The sequence below is a fragment of the Oncorhynchus mykiss genome, chromosome 3 (assembly GCF_057628025.1).
Source record: "Oncorhynchus mykiss isolate SJ-2025 chromosome 3, ASM5762802v1, whole genome shotgun sequence".
In the NCBI taxonomy this organism is placed as follows: Eukaryota; Metazoa; Chordata; class Actinopteri; order Salmoniformes; family Salmonidae; genus Oncorhynchus; species Oncorhynchus mykiss.
In genome coordinates, this window is record NC_143024.1 from 43,851,502 (window position 1) to 43,870,125 (window position 18,624).

The 18,624-nt window shown below is 46.0% G+C and overlaps 1 protein-coding gene and 1 long non-coding RNA gene across 24 annotated transcripts in view; one reads left to right on the forward strand and one right to left on the reverse strand.

Moving 5' to 3' along the window:
* Nucleotides 1–18,624, forward strand: part of LOC149984554 (uncharacterized) — a 153,479-nt gene that overhangs the window by 112,518 nt on the left and 22,337 nt on the right. The gene's annotated exons all lie outside the window — the stretch shown is intronic.
* LOC110518458 (plectin) overlaps nucleotides 1–18,624 on the reverse strand; it is a 184,698-nt gene that overhangs the window by 91,643 nt on the left and 74,431 nt on the right. For 8 of the 22 annotated variants that reach the window (XM_090229329.1, XM_021596060.3, XM_090229327.1 and 5 more), the window contains exon 1: nucleotides 3,443–7,621. The exons of the other annotated variants lie outside the window; for them this stretch is intronic. In XM_090229329.1, coding sequence (XP_090085455.1) covers nucleotides 3,443–6,173 — 2,731 coding nt within the window. In that variant the 5' untranslated portion in view covers nucleotides 6,174–7,621. Of the gene's footprint in view, nucleotides 1–3,442; nucleotides 7,622–18,624 lie in introns of those variants that run through there. 22 annotated transcript variants of the gene reach the window in all.

An 18,624-nucleotide genomic window follows, 5' to 3' on the forward strand; every position in this document is an offset into this window, starting at 1 on the left:
GGACTATGTTACACAACCTCGATATACTGCAGCGATACACTATGCTATTATCTACATTGTTTCATTGTTTGATACACGTTCCTACAATTGGATCAGACCCGTGTGACGTCAAGCATGTGACGGCAAATCAGAGAGATAAGATAAGTACATATCTCTCATTTCATCTCGTTATTTCAGAAATATGGAGCCACGCGTGTTTTCCTCATCAGCCGGCCTGTAAACACACAGGTGCCGTCCCAGCCCAGGAGACATGCCTGGTGGTGTCAGTGGAAAGACATAGGAGCAGCCGAGCTACCCAACCTTGTTTTGAGCACAACAGCAAAGCCCAGATTCACAGCCTTACACTGTACTCAATATGCGCATAGCTGCGATGTCACACCGCGGGCTACTGATAGCGTGACGGCTAACAGTGCTCGACCCCCATGTTTTTTCACTCACGGAAGGTTAGGCTCACACACTCACATACGCCACACCACAATCGTGAGCCATTTAGTATGAGAAGGGACAGAGGAGAATCCTGAGAGTTGCTGGTAATGTCATATATTACACAAATATGTGGGAATGCCGTGAACCAAAGTAGAGAGAAGCCTAGCAGAACAACATGGCCTGTCAGAAATATGAGTTGGGGTTGGGGTAATGGCCTGTTGTGTCCCACGTGTGGGCAGATTTTTGAATGGCGCCAGCAGGCAGCCCCACTTATCGAAAACACTTCAGCTTTTGTTTGAACATGCAGTGCTATTCATTCATCACACACAATTGCAAATGTCACAGACACAGAGTAAGTGTATTCCTGGGATTTCCCAGATCAAGAGTCACTGTCGGCTTGGCCTGATGTATAAAGAGCGTTAAAGTGACAAGATCTAAAGATCCCTGTTTTGATTTCCACACATGAACGTATTCTATTGATCTGTGTGTTTGTTCCATAGTTTAGACTACAGTGAGTTAACTGTATTAATGCAGGCAGTAGATCTCCCAGTCACTCTGAGCCAGCTCCCGAGTGGCACAGCGGTCTAAGGCACAGACCCTGGTTCGATTCCAGGCCGTATCATAACCGGCCGTGATTGGGAGTCCCGATGGGCGGTGCAACAATCAGCCCAGCGTCGCCCGGGTCAGGCCGTCATTGTGAATAAGAGTTTGTTCTTAACTGGCTTGCCTTTTTAAATCAGAACAGCCACATTGACAGAAGTCTAAGAAAGGGTTGAATGAGTCCTGAGAGTCTCAGACAGTGTTACAGTAGCAGGATAAGAGTAGGTGCAGTGTATCTGAGGGTATTACTAAATCCGACAGCGATGTAATTAGATTGCATACCATGAATACTAGCTGCTCTAGGATCTTCAGACATAAAAGAGAAACCCTCGTACCAATGTGGTGTCTGCTAAACATCTCCATTTGAAGTCATTATCAATCACTGCCAGATGTATTCCTTCACATAGATACTGTTTCTAACGTATCTTCCGGTATGATTGATAAAACTACATGATTGGTCACATGACATGCATTAAAAAATTAATTTAAAAAAATTCCCCATAGAAAGACACTACGCTTTTACAGTGGTATTTCTGGGGTAATGAGCGCATACACATGGCTATTATGGATCATCCACTGTAGGTGGCAGCAGTGAGTTAGCAAACATTGGTGTTATCTACGGTTAGGATGGCACTCTGAAGCATGATGGGCTTCCCTGCCAGATCAGTTATACAGTCTTTTTTATCCCATGACATTCACATAAAGACCAAGGAACCTTATTTCTTTACATTTCACACTGATGACAAAACAGAAATGGAATGCAATGCCCTAACATACAGTATAACAGTATGCTACTGGACATTTTGAAAAAGATTTTGCCTCCAGATTTGTTATTCGATCCATATCTCATACGCTCTAAACGCTGTTGACTAGGTGATCTGTTCACACACACTAACTTTAAATTGCTGAAAGTGGAGTCATTCCCCTGATGACAAACACAGCTTGACCACTGCCTGTCATGTGAGCAACGCTGCTAATTCACTCGAGACCTGCAGAAAGCAGTGTGACGTGCGGCACCGAGGAAACACACCCAGAATAGTACGGCTATGGTATGAGCAAACTATTCCAATTTCCTGTCCGTTCTGTCGCTCACACAACAGCACAGACAACGCCCATGTGTACTGCTCTCTCACCACTCTGTGCAAGGGTTATATTCTACAGTATATACTCATCAACACCCACGTAATACATCTCAAAACCCACAATCCATAAATCTCAAAACCAAATTGTCACCAACGTGCATCTTGCTTTAATAACAACAAACAACAGCAGAGAAACAGAGATTTATACTTTTAGTTCAGTCAAAGCCAACAACATGGGATAGCATTATCAACATTTTTACGCACATTCCAGCAATTTCCGTGAGCCAATGTGGGGTGGAGAGCTGGGAGCTGCCAGCAGGTATGATAACATACTGTTCACAAGCCCCATATCGCTAGCCAGTTGTTCGATAACGCACACAAAGGCACACTATTATCACACCCGAGAGGGGAAACCAGGAACCAGAGACCACCGTTCAAAAATCACAGTGCCAAGAACACAACCTTCCTGACAACAACAAAAAACACAGAGAAGAGCGAGAGAGAGATTCTCAAAAGCACCACACCCCCTTCTCTCATTCATTCTCTTCCTCACTTTATAGCACAGGTCATCTCCACAGAGAAAAGACAAGAGGGGAGTAAGCTAGGCGTTGCACATAGCCACACCACAGGAATTACTGCAGGTCTGAATAATTTCTGGCAGGGAGACAGTGAGTGTGCATTGCTTAAGTCCGCATTGCTTAAGTCTAAACTCAAGGTCAGGTGGCTCTGCTGTTTGTATGGCAAAAAGACACGTTTCAACATGCTTTGTATGCTACAATATGCTGTTATGCATGAACATCTATGACATTGTTGACTTTGTGGTGTGTATAGGATTGAGTTATCTTCCCTGCCAGTGAAACAGATAGGATGTGAATATACATTAGGGTGTGAACTACTATAGAGGCATGCGCTCTCATAGATAAATCACAGCTTCATGGTAGTTGGTTTGTACTCATTCATCATCTCACTGAAACTATTCCTAAAGCGCAACCGGTTTTATAATAGAATATAAATCAAAACACTGAAACTAAGGCCCGGGACTATAATACAGATTTTTGCTGACCAAACTAATACCATCGTTTGAACTTCAAAGGATATACTCTGAAGGGAAAGATGCACAAACCAACAAGTATAATAACCTAAACACTGTTTATACCACTATGCAACTAGAACATAATAGCACATGGTAAAAGACATGGTAGTGCCATCACCACAACGCCCACCTAAGATTTCCCACAGTACATACAAGGGAGGAAACCTCAGCAACAGTGACATCACACAATAAACACACAGGACAGGAAGTAAATAGGGGGAAACAAGAAATTCTCGCAAACCTTCTATGAAGTTGGGGAAGGTCTTCTCCTCGGGTACGTCCAGAGAGTGGTCCCAGTCATCGTCGGAGATGGTGCTCTGGGCGGACTCGACCACCGCTCCCCCGGCCAGGAGAGCCCGTTCGATGGCCAGTGCGTGCAGGACATCAAAGTCCAGTTCTTGCCCTGCTATCTCAGGTACAACAGGAGGAGGAACCTCTCCTCCAGCCACTGCCTGTGGGCTATTTATGTGCTGCACCTCAATCACCTCCTCCACCACTACTATCTTCTTCCTCATGTTGGCCTCGTCTACAGACTGGTCACTGGTGTCCTCCAGGTGAGGCTGTGCTGGCAGAGGGGCTGTGGCTGCAGTGGTAGCAGGGGTCTGTGGGGGTTCCTTGTCCTTCTCCAAGGCCTTGGGAGGAACAGATAGACTTTTCTTCTTCTCCTCCTCTGTGCTCTGTGCTGCTGCTAGAGCGGCTGAGTGTTGTGCAACAACTCTGGGAAGCTCCCCCTGCTCAGTGTGGAGGCTGGCCCGTGCCTCGGCTCTGGCTGACGCTGTCTCTCGGGCTGCAACGGGTGCTTCCCTCGCAGAGGAGGTTTTTGGTTTCGGGTCCTCCCGTTTGATTTTTTCAGCAGAGAGCTGGGCAGGCTCCGCCTCCCCTTTGTCTAAAGCAGGGGACCCAGCCTGCACAGCTGCTGCCACACTGGTTTCCTCAGACCACATTCTTTCCGGAGGCATCTTTGGACAGCAGTCCATTACTTTTGCCCCGGGGGTGTTTGGGAGGTCACCCTTGACGGTGGCCCTGGTCAGTGGCACCTCTGTTGCTGATAACGTTTCAGCTGCAGGTGGGGATAACGGTTTTGTGGTTTCAAGGTCTGGGGAAGAAACCTGCTTTTTCTTTTTAGCTTTTTTTGCCTTTGATGAATCAACCACAGCTGTTACTATAGGGGCTTTAGCCTCCGGCACTATGGCAGGTTGAGGTGGTTGCAGTGGCAGTGTAAAAGTCATCTCCACAGGTTTGAGGGCTTCCTGTGTCATCTCCATCTTTATGGTCTTCGGCACTGTCACCATTTCCACTTTAGTGACACTCATCTTTGACCTGTGGGATATTTTTCCAGATGAGCCTAAGGTTACTTTATTGGTTGTCTCAGCCTTCTCCTGCACTTGGACAGTGATTGGAGGCTCAGCTGGAGGGGCTGCAATGGGATGGGGTGCATCTTGTAATACTACAGATTTCGTGTTGCTCTGTTCCACTACTGGTTTGGAGGTCTGACGATCAGCCTCATTTGATTTTTGAACCTCAGCCTTAGTTTCTCTTCGAACCTCAGCCTTAGTTTCTTTCGTGGATTCTGGTCCCTTGGGCTTTATTGACGACGTCATAGCTGGTGGGGGTTTGGCAGGCTCCTGTGTCTCTTCCTCTGGGGTCTTCAGTCCTTTTTCTGGGGACACCTTTGTGACAGGTGGTTCAGCAATCACAGCCTTCACTGTTGCTTTTTTCTTCTTTGATTTGGAGCCATCTTCAATCATCACTTTCTTAGTTTCGATAACCTTCTCAATAACAACACTGTCATTGCCATTGACCGCTGGTAAGTGAGCAGTGATGTCAACTTTGAATGATTTGGTGGGTTCGGCTGAGAGCTTCGGGGTCTCTTGGGGGACAGTCATTTCTGATGCTTTCTTGGGTTCTGGAATTACCTTCACTTCTGTTTTTTTCTCCTCCTTAACCTTTTTAGTAGGGGGCAGGGGTGCTGGGATGGCTGGCTTACTGGGGACAGGTTCAGCAGAGACTTTGGGGGTCTCCTCAGGGACGGTCGCTGCTGCAGCTTTCTTGGGCTTCTCTTCACCCGCTTCATTGAAAGAGAATTCAGCTGAGACCTTCACTGCTGCAGCCCCAGCTACTGCAGCACTAGTCATTGCAGTAACAGCTAATGGGAGGGCTGTTTTGGAGGAGACTGACTTGATGCTGACCTGTGATTCATGTGTCGAAGTAGAATTTTTCTGAACCGGAAACACCTGGGGCCTTTCTGCATGGACCTTAGTGATGATCTTCTCCTGGGAGGACATCACTGCTTTTCTGCTACTAGCCTCAGTGGTCTGAGAGAAGGTAACTGTGGATGCCCTCTTCCCCTGGCTTTCCTCCATCATTGAAGCCTCAGTGTGGAAGCCCCGTGCCTTCCTTAGGGGAGGCTGGGCCTGGGCCTCAGATACCCATGGTGCTCTTGGTCTGACCGGCTCGGTGGCCATGGGGCGACCTCTGAACCTTGGCGTTCGGTCAGAGGGGCCTTCCTCCTCAGCTGCGTCCAGCCTCCTGTGTCGGTAAACCTGGCGCTCAGCCATCGCCTCCTGACTCTCTTCCCTGACAGGTTTGGGGACATAAGATGTGGGGCCGTCCACTGACTGGACCCCACGCGCTGCCCTTTGGGCAACGGCCAAGGTGGCTGTTGGACGGCGAACCCTTTGCAGGGAAGAGGGGACGATCTCAGCAGGCAGACGGAGGTAGTCGCGCAGGTAAACAATGCCCTCGTTGGTCAGGTACCAATAGAAGTGCCTCCAGGCGAACGTCTCCCTCAAGTAGCCCCTGGACTTGAGGGAGGCCATGGCGCGGATCACCTGCAGGTTTCCCACGCTGGGGATCTCTGGGTGCTTGGTCTGGGGCCGCTTGTCCTTCTTGGCTACCATGACGCCATCGCGAAACAGGAGCTCGTAGATGACCCTCAAGTCCACCAAGGGCATCACCATTCCGGCCACCATTGTTGCTCTGTGTGTGTGTGTGTGTGTGTGTGTGTGTATTTGTGTGTGAGTGTGTGTGTGTGTGTGTGTGGGTTTGTCCCTTCAAAGTACGACTAACAAAGCTGGAGCCACTCCGCCAAGGGAGAATGAATTTCAGGATGACCTCACTTCTCAGTCTGTGAAAGGGTCCAGTGGCTAAAACCGCGTGCCAAGTGCTTTTCAATCCAATCACAAAAAGTATGAATAAATCCTCTGATTCTCTCTTATTGCTTCTTCACTCTCTTCTTGTTGCCTTTGAGCACGTGAGGAAACAGAGGAAACTTAAAGAAAACTCCAAAAACTAAGTCAAAAGAGTACTGTTCCACCCTTTAGTCAGACTTGCTTGGAAGTGAACAGACTCCGTCTGACGCATGTAGCGGCAGTGTCAGAAGGCGAGAGAGAGAGAGAGAGAGAGTGTGTGTGTGTGTGTGTGTGTGTGTGTGAGAGAGAAAGAGAGAGAGAGGCACACTGCTCCAAACGGCTCCTCCTACCTTCTCTCTACAGTTGAGGAAAAGTTGGCATGGGAAGAAAAAAAACTTCAGAGGAAACAAACTTAAACAACGGCAGAAGGCCGAAAATGACTGACGAGCGGGTGAATAAACGTGCACAATCGAGAATAGACCAGGATATGCGAGTGAAAGAAAGAAAAGTCAAATGAATGGAAGCTACTAACAGACCTCTGTAGTACTTGAGCACATGCAGGGCTGTTGCTAAAAGAAGACGCCCACCCACACACGTGTGCTCACAGTCACACACTGGGTTGGACCAGGAGAGATTGGCTAGCGGCAGTAAAGGGAGACAGCCTTTAGGCATGCCATCCTACACGGAAGAGACACACTAGACATTTACTTACGGGAGGCTTGTTACCCCCCAACCACCCTGGTTTACACATTTCAGATCCAGTATCACTGGCTGCCTGACTTTTGCCCTACACACAGAGGATCTGCATGTAAACTGCATGTCTCCAGACCCCATGCCTAAGAGAGTAAACACACTTTCTCCTTGTATATAGTATGACACATATAGATCATGTGAGAGATAAAAGAGAGATAGGCTATAGCCACAGCTACGGTGACATGGACAGAGGCTTTGATGTGACCGACTAAAATTAGAATGCTGTAACTTGATAGTTAGACAAGTCAGGGTGGAAAGCACAAATAGCCCTATGGGACTGAACTTATTTCACTAATCCATCTTGTTCACAAGCCAAAGAGGTATAGCCAGATCGCACGCATATAACTAACCAAACCATCGATTTCATTCAACTCTATTCATGTCAGTGTTTTGTTAGGGCACCAGGTGAAGAGGAAATAAAAGAATCTCACCAACTTCTCCCAACCCATTAAAGTGATGCAACAGGCTGTAAGAACCACTATTCCCACTGTCCAAACGGCACACATGGAGGCTTCATGCCCTGATATAGCCAGTGAACTTGTATTGCCTGACTCAACTATATAAAGAGCCTGTACATTATAGCTAACCTTTCACAGCACCCAGGAACATGATATCAGATTACCCTCCCCGAGATTCTCTCTCTCTCTCTCTCTCTCTCTCTCTCTCTCTCTCTCTCTCTCTCTCTCTCTCTCTCTCTCTCTCTCTCTCTCTCTCTCTCTCTCTCTCTCTCTCTCTCTCTCTCTCTCTCTCTCTCTCTCTCTCTCTCTCTCTCTCTCTCTCTCTCTCTCTCTCTCTCTCTCTCTCTCTCTCTCTCTCTCTCTCTCTCTCAGAGGGAGTCTCCAGTGCATTCATGTGTGTAAGAGAGGAAAGCTAGAAAGTACCCTTAGGGGAAGAGAGATCGAGGCAGAACATTTCATTAGTCTGAATTATATTCCGTTCACACACTTATCAGGTACAACAAACACGTGGGTCTGAAACTCACTGATAGATAGATAGTATGTGAGTAATGCCTGTGGCGACAACGCAAAGAATGCCACGAGGAAACGCATAGGCTACTATTTCCAACCACAAAAAAAGTTTTTCTTTTTCATCGCCATGGCGACAGACAGTGTTCCAGTTCAGAGCAAGTCAAATAGAGCTCACCAGCTTGTAGTCCTAAAACCCGGAAATGAGTTACCTCTGGTTCGTTCAGCCATTCCTATGGGGAAAATTAATGGGGAAAGAATGGGGTTTTGGGATAAATGGCAAAAATAAGGTCTGAGGTTAACACAGGCTTAGGAAATCTTAGGAAATACGTTTTGTTCTATGAGATAATATCAGTCAGTTAACCTGACCTTTATAAATTATGAAGCCTTTATGTGCTTTGTGCATTTTAGGATTACGTAAACGCTATAGAAATTCACAAAAAGTGACATTAGCTGTCGAAGATTATCTCATAGAACAAAACATATAAGATCTCCTAAGCCTGTATTTACCACAAACCTTATTTTCGTCGTTTATCCAGAAACCCTACAAAACCACCATTAATTTCCCCATAGGCCTTGTCCAAGGAACCATGGCGGAGTTAGTGTCTACAAAAATAAACCATTACTATTTCTCTCTATATCCTCTTTCAGGGCTGCAGTGGGCCATAAATATGTTGTTCAGGGCAGCTTGACTCCACTGTCACTTCACAGACAGCTGTCTGCAACAGTTAGCATTGCGCTCTCAGCCAAACTATACAATAGGTGCAAGTCAGCGTTCAATCACCAATCAAGCCATCCTAAATAATCACCTGATGTAATTGCACTCTTTAGGTCTATATTTTAGAATACAGACAGCTCCTTAAAACTAACTGCATGCAATTAGATCTAAGGCGTTCATTTAAAAAAGTACATACTGCCACAATAATAGCCTCGTTCATGAACACTGAAGACTTGTTTTTATGCATTATATAGCGACAAATGTAAATAATTCCAACAGAGGAATTATAAAAAGCATATGCATGACCAGGGTAGCAATTGAAAGAAAAGACATTGGAAATGATGGGGAAATTGTCAGACCTGACACAAGACTGAATCCAAACATTACAATGTGGATTTCATGTGCATTTTACTTTGACCGTACTTTTCACAGCATTTGTCAATGACAACATCTGAAAATACTCTGGATGCATTCAACATAATACGAATATTCACTGTCATTTTGGAGTAGGGGCAAGATAAGAAAAAGAAAAAACAATTACGGGTTTGAGTGAGAGGACTAACTGGTGTCTCCAAGTGGCCACACACCTGTCCAAACTTGAAAGTAGTTTCAATGCACTTTTATGACTCACGAAAAGAGCTTTCAACAGCACGGTGCTTTGTTTTCATTTTAATTTTAGCTCTCCTAGCTTTGCCACTGAGGAACTGAAGCAAGCGCACTTGCACAGGCCTGTGTCCCCACCATCACACAATTGCCTGTTGTTGTTTACATAATCCAAAAACGTTCCATTATAAATCACAATCTGGGTCAGGTGGGTAACATTTGAAAGCTTATTCTATTGCCAACATGATAACTAAATGATAAAACACCATCACCTTTGAACCTAACATGACCTTTCACACTCAAGACTAGCAACTCTTTCACAAGAAGGGTCAGTGGCCAGATTTAATAGCGTAAAAGCACAAGGAATGCTGAAGGTAATGTACTGCAAACACATTCCTTGCAACTACGAAAGAAATGGATTATCATTGGCATGATACAGTCTGCCTAATCACAGAAAGGAAGGTTGCGCAGGTATGCGTTTGTACTCCTACACGATTCATATTAAGTTGCAATATGCAGAAATCGCCCCGCCATTTCCTGGTTGCTGAAAATGTGAATAGTTCACCTAATTTCAGTTTGTGACAAAACAACTGTAGAGAATCATTGTACCTAAACCGCTGTGAAATATATTTTCAATAACCAAAAAGATTGGATTTTCAGCTGTTTGAAGCTGGTGTACAAAACCGAAAATAAAATAAAAAAAAAACTAAACAACTAAAAACTAAGCAAGGGAAGCATAGAAATAGAGCACATAGAACAGATCTCCCGCTGCTTAGACTTGCTTTCAGTGACAGCTCTATAACTCACTATAAATCACTATTTTATCTTTTGCTTTAAAAGGAAATGTCTCCAATTAATCATCCATTTCAAAAGGACCATGATCTATCAGTTTATAGATGACCCTATTACTTCCTTAAGAAAATGTGCTCCTGGTTAAAAACTATACAATAGGCACCTTAATAACATCGCCCAATTTCACTGTGCCATGCCATGTCCCCTAGTTGTGCCTTCTGCCCATGACAGCACTCCTAATTAGGGATAATTTGCATTCACATGCCCAGTGCCCTCCTCTTAGAACTGCCCATCAGTGGGATTTCATGGGCTGTTTGTGCATAAAGTGCTAACTGAACAATGACCTATGAACTGGTTAAATGCCCAGACCCACTTATAACCCCTTCCTTCAAACCATGACACTCTATAACACAGCTAACCATCGATTCAGTGTTTCAACATGTCGTAATGGTTGCAATTGCTTTATGATTGCTGATACTGTATGTTTGCATTATCAGCCAAATGAATGGTCAGAAATAGAAGTCTAAGAGAGAGGGAATTGTTTCCACTGTACTGAATAAGCTGTTCATTATCTCTGGACTGCTGAAGTTGGCAGTGGGACGTCAGGCCAGGGAATGGAAGTCAACATTGATAATAGATAGAGGGAGATGAAAAACGAGCTAATCAGAAACGAGAGAGAGAGAAAGAGAGAGAGAGAGAGAGAGAGAGAGAGAGAGAGAGAGAGGCGAGATCGTAGGAGAGTCCACTCCAGCCAGATCCTGTTCCTGGTAAGTCTGCTTAGATGTGTCAGAAAACCCACTCTGCCCAGAATAGACATGTCAGCACCCACACCAGGGACGCTGACTGGGCTCCATGCCCACTGTAAAGGCTCTGTGCTCTGGGGCTCAATGGTCCGTCCAAGACACGTGCCTACGGCCTGCCCACTCTGATATCAGACCCCAAGCCATTCCAGCCACTCCCAGGGAAAAACAAAGGTCATCAGGATATGTCTTAGAGACCAGATGTGTGTATCTGTTGCGTTGAGAGTAATATGTCCAGGAATCAAATGAAGCTCAAATTCATGTGGCTGGTAGATGTAATTACAGCTGCTAATAAACGACTGAGACCCCCACAATCTGTCTCTGGGAGGAGGAACGTAAGAGAGAAAATAAAGAGAGCAAGTCAACAGGATGCTTGACAGCTGAGTTTGCCAGCAAAACATTCAAGTGCTCTCCTACGGATAATGGCACAAACCACATCCAGGTAGTAAGTTCCCAACAGTACTGCAGGTAGTCTAACTGACCTATGATAGGTCTTTAGATGACTAAACACACCACAGATCATTACGAGCCCACATGCTCCGAGTGTCACGTCCTGACCATAGAGAGCTGTTTATTTTCTATGTTGGTTGGGGCGTGACAGTGACTAGGGTGGGTTATCTAGGTGATTAATGATTTATGTTGGCCTGGTATGGTTCCCAATCAGAGGCAGCTGTTTATCGTTGTCTCTGACTGGGGATCATATTTAGGCAGCCATTTCCCCATTGTGCTTGGTGGGATCTTGACTATGGATAGCTGCCTGTTAGCACGATTGTTTAGCTTCACGTTTCATTTGAGATTTATTGTTTTGTTTTGTTTTGCTGTGAGTTTCACTTAGTAATACCAACAACGGACCAAGCAGCGTGCTCAGGAGGAAAGCCAGGAGTGGAGGACATCCTGGATGTGGGAAGAGATTATGGCAGGAGACAGAAGCCTGCCATGGAAGCAGGCAGAGGCAGCGAGGGCACAACAGCGAAGACGCCAGGGTTCGCGGCCACGACGCAAGCCCAAAGACAGCCTGAAAAATGTTTGGGGGTGGCACACGGAGTGGTCGGCGACGGTGAGGGTGAGTCAGAGACCGAGGAGGAATATTGGAACAGAATGAGCGAGGAGTGGGCAGCGAAAGTTGAGGGGTGTGAACCAGAGCCAACTCCCCGTACTCACCGTGGGGAGCGTGTGACCAGTCAGGCACCATGTTTTGTGGTGATATGCACTGTGTCTCCAGTGCGCATTCACAGCCCAGTGCGTTCTGTGCCAGCTCCTCGCACTTGTCGTGCTAAAGTGGGTATCTGTCCAGGACGGGTTGTGCCGGCTCAGCGCGCCTGGTCTCCAGTGCGCCTCCTCGGTCCAGGATATCCTGCACCGGCTCTACGCGCTGTATCACCAGTGCGCCTTCACAGCCCAGTGCGTCTTATACCTCCTCCCCGCACTTGCCCTGAGGTGCATGTCACCAACCCGGTGCCACCTGTACCGGTCCCACGGATCAGGTGGGGTACTGTCACGCACTGACCATAGAGAGCTGTTTATTCTCTATGTTGGTTGAGGCGTGACAGTGACTAGGGTCGGTTATCTAGGTGATTAATGATTTATGTTGGCATGGTATGTTTCCCATTCAGAGGCAGCTGTTTATCGTTGTCTCTGATTGGGGATCATATTTAGGCAGCCATTTCCCCATTGTGCTTGGTGGGATCTTGACTATGGATAGTTGCCTGTTAGCACTATTGTTTAGCTTCACATTTCATTTGAGATTTATTGTTTTGTTTTGCTGTGAGTTTCACTTAGTAATGAAAACATGTGGAACCCAGATCATGCTGCGCTTTGGTCCACTTATTATGACGAACGTGACACTGAGTTAAAGCTAAGACTTACAACTATTGCTGCAGGGACTTGCTTCCATTCAGCCACAATCGCATTAGTGAGGTCGGGCACTGATGTTGGGCGATTAGGCCTGGCTCGCAGTCTGCGTTCCAATTCATCTTAAAGGTGTTCGATGGGGTCAGGGCTCTGTGCAGGCCAGTCAAATTCTTCCACACCTATCTCAACAAACCATTTCTGTATCACCTTGTGGGCCTTCCACAACTATTGCCACAAAGTTGGGAGCACAGAACTGTCTACAATGTCATTGTTTGCTGTAGCCTTAAGATTTCCCTAGCCCGAACCATGAAAAACAGCCCCAGACCATTATTCCTCCTCCATCAAACTTTACAGTTGGCACTACACATTGTGGCAGGTAGCGTTCTCCTGGCATCCACCAAACCCAGATTCGTCCGCCGGACTGCCAGATGGAAGCGTGATTCATCACTCCAGAGAATACGTTTACACTGCTCTGAAATCCAATGGTGGCGAACTTTACAGCACTGCAGACAACGCTTGGCATTGCGCATGGTGATCTTAGGCTTGAAGCTCCCAAAGAACAGTTTGTGATGACGTTGTTTCCAGAGACACTTTGGAACTCAGTAGTGAGTGTTGCAACCGAGGACAGACGATTTTTATGCACTCACCGGCTTTAGCACTCACCGGCCTCATTCTGTGAGCTGTGTGGCCTACCACTTCGTGGCTGAGCCTTTGTTGCTTCGAGACGTTTCCACTTCACAATATCAGTTCGAGCCACAAATGCTGATTGGCTGACAGCCGTGATATATTACACCGTATACCACGGCTATGACAAAACATGTATTTTTATAATTACGTTGGTAACCAGTTTATAATAGCAATAAGGGGTTTATGATATATGGCCAATATACCAATGGCTCCATCCAGGCACTCCACCTTGCGTTGTGTATAAGAACAGCCCTTAGCCATGGTATATTCGCCATACAACACCCCCTCAGGCCTTATTTCTTAAGTAACTTACTTGAAGTCCGTTACAGTATGCTTCCCTCCACTAGATCAGCCAATGCTGGGGAGGCTATGGAGCTTTCGACTGTTGAAGAATGAACTGGAATGAATTACAGTACATTTGGAAAGTATTCAGACCCCTTGACTTTTTCCACATTTCGTTACGTTACAGCATTATTTTAACATTTATTTAAATTTTTTAATCCCTCTTCAATCTACACACAATACCCCATAATGATAAAGCAAAAACTGTTTTTTAGACTTTTTTGCCAAATTTATTAAAAACAAAACACTGAAATATCACATTTACATAGGCATTCAGACCCTTTACTCAGTACTTTGTTGAAGCACCTTTGGCAGCAATTACAGCATCAAGTCTTCTTGGGTAAGACGCTACAAGCTTGGCACACCTGTATTTGGGAAGTTTCTCCCATTCTTCTTTACAGATCCTCTCAAGCTCTGTCAGGTTGGATGGGGACTGTCGATGCACAGCTATTTTCAGGACTCTCTAGAGATATGCGATCGGGTTCAAGTCTGGGCCACTCAGACAGCGCCCTTAACCACTGCGCCACCCAGGAGGCTGGACTAAGCACTTTCAATGTAAATCCTCCATTGATCATTCTTTTTAGTCCAGGATTAAGGTTCATCTGTCTGGGAAACCGGCCCCTAGTGTTCAGAGGCTGGAAGTGTGCACTTATTGGTTATACATTCGTGACATCCGTGTTTGGTGTCTTTTGAGAGAATTTGCCCACAAAATATGTTTTTTTCCCCAGTCAGCGACGGTTGGTCAATTCCCTGCATACTGGGTCACCAATTAGGGTAACATGGTTTTGGGAGCTTCAGCAACTTGACAGATGGGACCTAGTTTTAGAAAGCACCTCTTTTGACCCCTTCTCTGTACGGTAACGGTTAAAAGTACCATCCAGGTGACTGACAGCTTTCAACATAGCAAAGGTCAACAGGTTGACTGGTCACTTGTTATAAAATGGTTTATGACCCGAGTGGCAACAAGCAGCATCAAGCGACATTAAGGGCCAGAGAGCTCATTCACTGAGGTGACCTTAATCTACAGCGTGTCTTGCTTCACGGGCCGTGCCAATCAGCACCTTGGCCAGCTTTGAGTGGCACCTTTGAAATGCAAGAGGGCCAGAGCAGCATAGATTAACCCCTGGCACGAAGCGGGCGACTAAATTGGGATGATTTAGTGAGATCCAAAATGGATGGCTTCAGCGTTCCTGGTGTGACTTGTCATGAAATTCTAAACCAGAGGAAAATAAAAGAGAGGTGTGGTGGGTGAGTTGGCATCGCAATGGACAGCCTCTGTCGGTAAACCACCAAAGGCCACCATAAGGAAAGACTGGAAAACCACAAAGGACTGTTGCAGACAAAAGAGCAGTGTTTTTTTTCATGAGCTGGCTGAAAGAGGGAAGGAGAAGGAGAGAAAAAGAGGTGCCATTGGCATTCCACATATTGAGAGGAAAATAAACAAGTTGACTGTTCTCGGCTAATTGAAATTAAACATCAACTTCGACTGCAAGGGGAGAAAGTTATGGCATGTTGACACAGAGGGTGTTGAGTCCATGAGAGGTGAACAGAGAGAGAGAGAGAGAGAGAGAGAGAGAGAGAGAGCGAGCGAGAGAAACACACATATTGTGCAGAGATCAATGGCAAACTCCAGGAGCTGTTCTGTAAACTCGGCCAAGCTAGAACTGTCTCCAGATGCTGCCTAATAAATGAAATAGTTTTGGAATCAAGTAAAGCAGGTCCGAATTATTAAGTGGTAAAAACTAAGCTTTTACATAAGATGTGGGTGTGCCATGACCTTTTCTCTTGGGCAGAGTTCACTTATATAAAAAAAATAATATTGCTGATGTCACATCTGAAGAACAGGCTATTGTGTGTGTTACGCAAGAGGAAGTTTCAAGTTGTATTTGTCACATGCGCAAGGACAGTGAAATGCTTAACTTGTGAGCCCTTCCAATCAGCGCAGTATTCAATATCAACCTAGTATGACAATACATTTAAATGAAATAAATAGGAGAATGTAAGCTAAATACAGGGTCAGTGCCAGTGTAATGTGCAGGCATACTGGAGTAGTTGAGGTAGATATGTGCATGTGGGCACGGCTTAGGAGAAAGTGACTGGTAGCAAGATAAATTATAAGAACATGAATAACAGTAAACAGCACGTCAGCAGAATAAGTGGTGGGTGGGTGTGTGCGTGATGGTGAACGTGTGTATAGGTGTTAGTGTGTGTGCGCAAGACTGTCAGTGTAGGCGTGACAGGTGGATATACATGTTAACAGGGCTGAAAAGTGACTCGAAGCAAGAATATACATAGAAATACTTATGGTAATACGCTACCGGTAAAATAAACAGGAGTAAGTGATCAGTAGCAGGATAAATAGATACTAATAATGGCAATCAATAATCAATGAACAGCAGCGTAGTGGTAGTAATAAAAATCGAATCAATAATCATTTTAGCAGCAGCGTAGGTGTTAAGGGAGAGCAGCTTGGCTGAGTTCTCAGAGGCACGAAACACACATGGAAAACCTATAAATTGGGTGCAGAGCTTGAGGTGAAAAATATTAACTCCATGAGTCATGGATCACAACGACTTCTCCTTTCCCAGAGTGGAAAGAAATACGAAGTCAGAGATTACCGCTCACCCGCCGAAAATAAGCACCTCTCCCACTTCCAGTGTTGCTACTTGTCTAGTCTAATGAGCCGAGATTCGGCGGGGGACAGTGGTGCGCTCCCTGACCAACCAAACTGTAACTGCGCCCCCTGCAGATCCTGGCGGAGGAGCCCAGTGGGACTCACTATGGGCGAGGGCTGAAATCGTGGGCCTGTAACGGAGTCTGACAGATTTACAGTGTATTACATTAAGGTGTAATGTTTATCAACTCCAACGTTATTACTGTAAAACCTGTCAGACCATCGAGCAATGCTTCATTTCACATCAATGTTTCAATTCTGAAGAGAAAAAGGAAGAATGTATGCCAAAAATCCCACTTTGCATTTCGTAATGAAAATCAGGTTTGAAAGTTGTGGTGGTACATTGTGTTCACCAAGGCTTTGTGTGCGGTAAACAAGTTCCAGCAGACTCGGGGATCTGATGTCCGCAGGGAATGTGAAACAGTCCTCCTCATTCCCAGATCCCCTGTGGGAGCCATAGATTTCCACACAGCACAGCTCTGCAGCAGCCAAAACATCAGGATGATTACCTCACTTTTGCACCAGTCAGGATTAACCATTGACGGGCAGACCGTGGTGGTCCAATAATCTCTCATATCAATCCCTCAATCTCGCCACTACAGCCCCTCTGGATGACAGACTACGTAGAACGGAAAGCAGGGAGTGTCATATTTTAGTCACACTTGGAACGTAAAAGAAAGTAGCCACAAACTCTGTCGTATTTATAATTGAACCAAAATAAATACACCTCAGTCGCACCCCTGGCTGGTGGCAGTACCTGTGGAACTTATGCCCCCAAAACGTATGCAAATGCGCAATAGAAGGTATGTGGGAAACTCAAAAGCAACTGGAAAAAAAGAATGTGGGAGAGGGAGGAATGCTCTGACCAAGACCTCAAGGCATGCACCTCAACCATCTGTCCAAAGGAAAGATAAACAGCTAGCTGGCTTCCATCCACGCACCCACCATGTCTTTCACCCCCCCCCCCCCCATGTCTGTTCTCACCTCTACCTCTGAGGAATGTCGCATCAGTCTGGTTTGTCACCTACCATTCCTAGTAATGTCTCGTCAGTCTGGTTTGTCTCCTACCATTCCTAGGAATGTCTTCTCAGTCTGGTTTGTCACCTACCTTTCTTAGTGCCGCGCCAGAAGCGATCTCCCAGTGGGTCGCCCATTGAACACTCAGCCATGTCCATGGCGCTTTGACCTCTCAGTGTCACCTCAGGTTCTCCTGGGTCCATCCACTCTAACCTTCTAGACCATATAGACTATACTAAACCTTCCACCACCTCCACTGCCTTAGGCCAGAATTGAACCACTCCTCTCCCCCATGTGAAACATATTGCCCGTCTTGTCTTGTAGATCCACACTGCATGCAAGATGTGACAAGGAAGAGAAGGAGGGGGTCGATGGAACAAGAGCTTCTTTTCATCTTATGTCCAATGTGCCCATAAAGACAAAGCAGCATCTGAGTAGGCCTACACCATAAATCTAAGGCCTTGCCAGGAATCAATGTGTCCTCCTCCGACTCCTGCCCGCCCGCACCTCTCTCTCTCTCTCTCTGTCTCTCTCGTTACCCCGTACCCCATACATCTAAGAGCACCCACAGATTGTTCCAGAACCACTCTGTCAGGTCAGACACACAAACACACACACACACAGGGCTCCTTGTCCCTGGAGGCCTCACAAATGTCAGCCTTGCTGACTAAGACGAAGGTCGGACATTGCCATGGAGCGATAGAGAGGCAAAGAGAAAACTAGAGGAGGGACAAAAGCAAGGAGTGAATCTGGCCTTCTTCTCTTATACCCAGTCTTATTCAATAAAGCTGCAATACAGTACTGCATTGTTACCCAAGTTCACCCCACAGTCAATCTTCGCCTCTCTTCTACTCTCTCCTACTCATCCCTGAGTTCATGGAGGTGAGCGGTTAGGCCTTGTCCAGGTTGTTAAACGAAACATTCCATTCTTCTGCAGACAGTTGGAGGCGTGTTGAGGCCCAGGGAGAAAGTGACAAGAGATCCAGATATCCTCCCTTACTCAAGCCTCCATAACAGTTCAAACCTGTATTAATAATCAATACTTTCTTTGTTTTGAGTGGCTGAGGAAGGATTACCCAAATTGTTAACA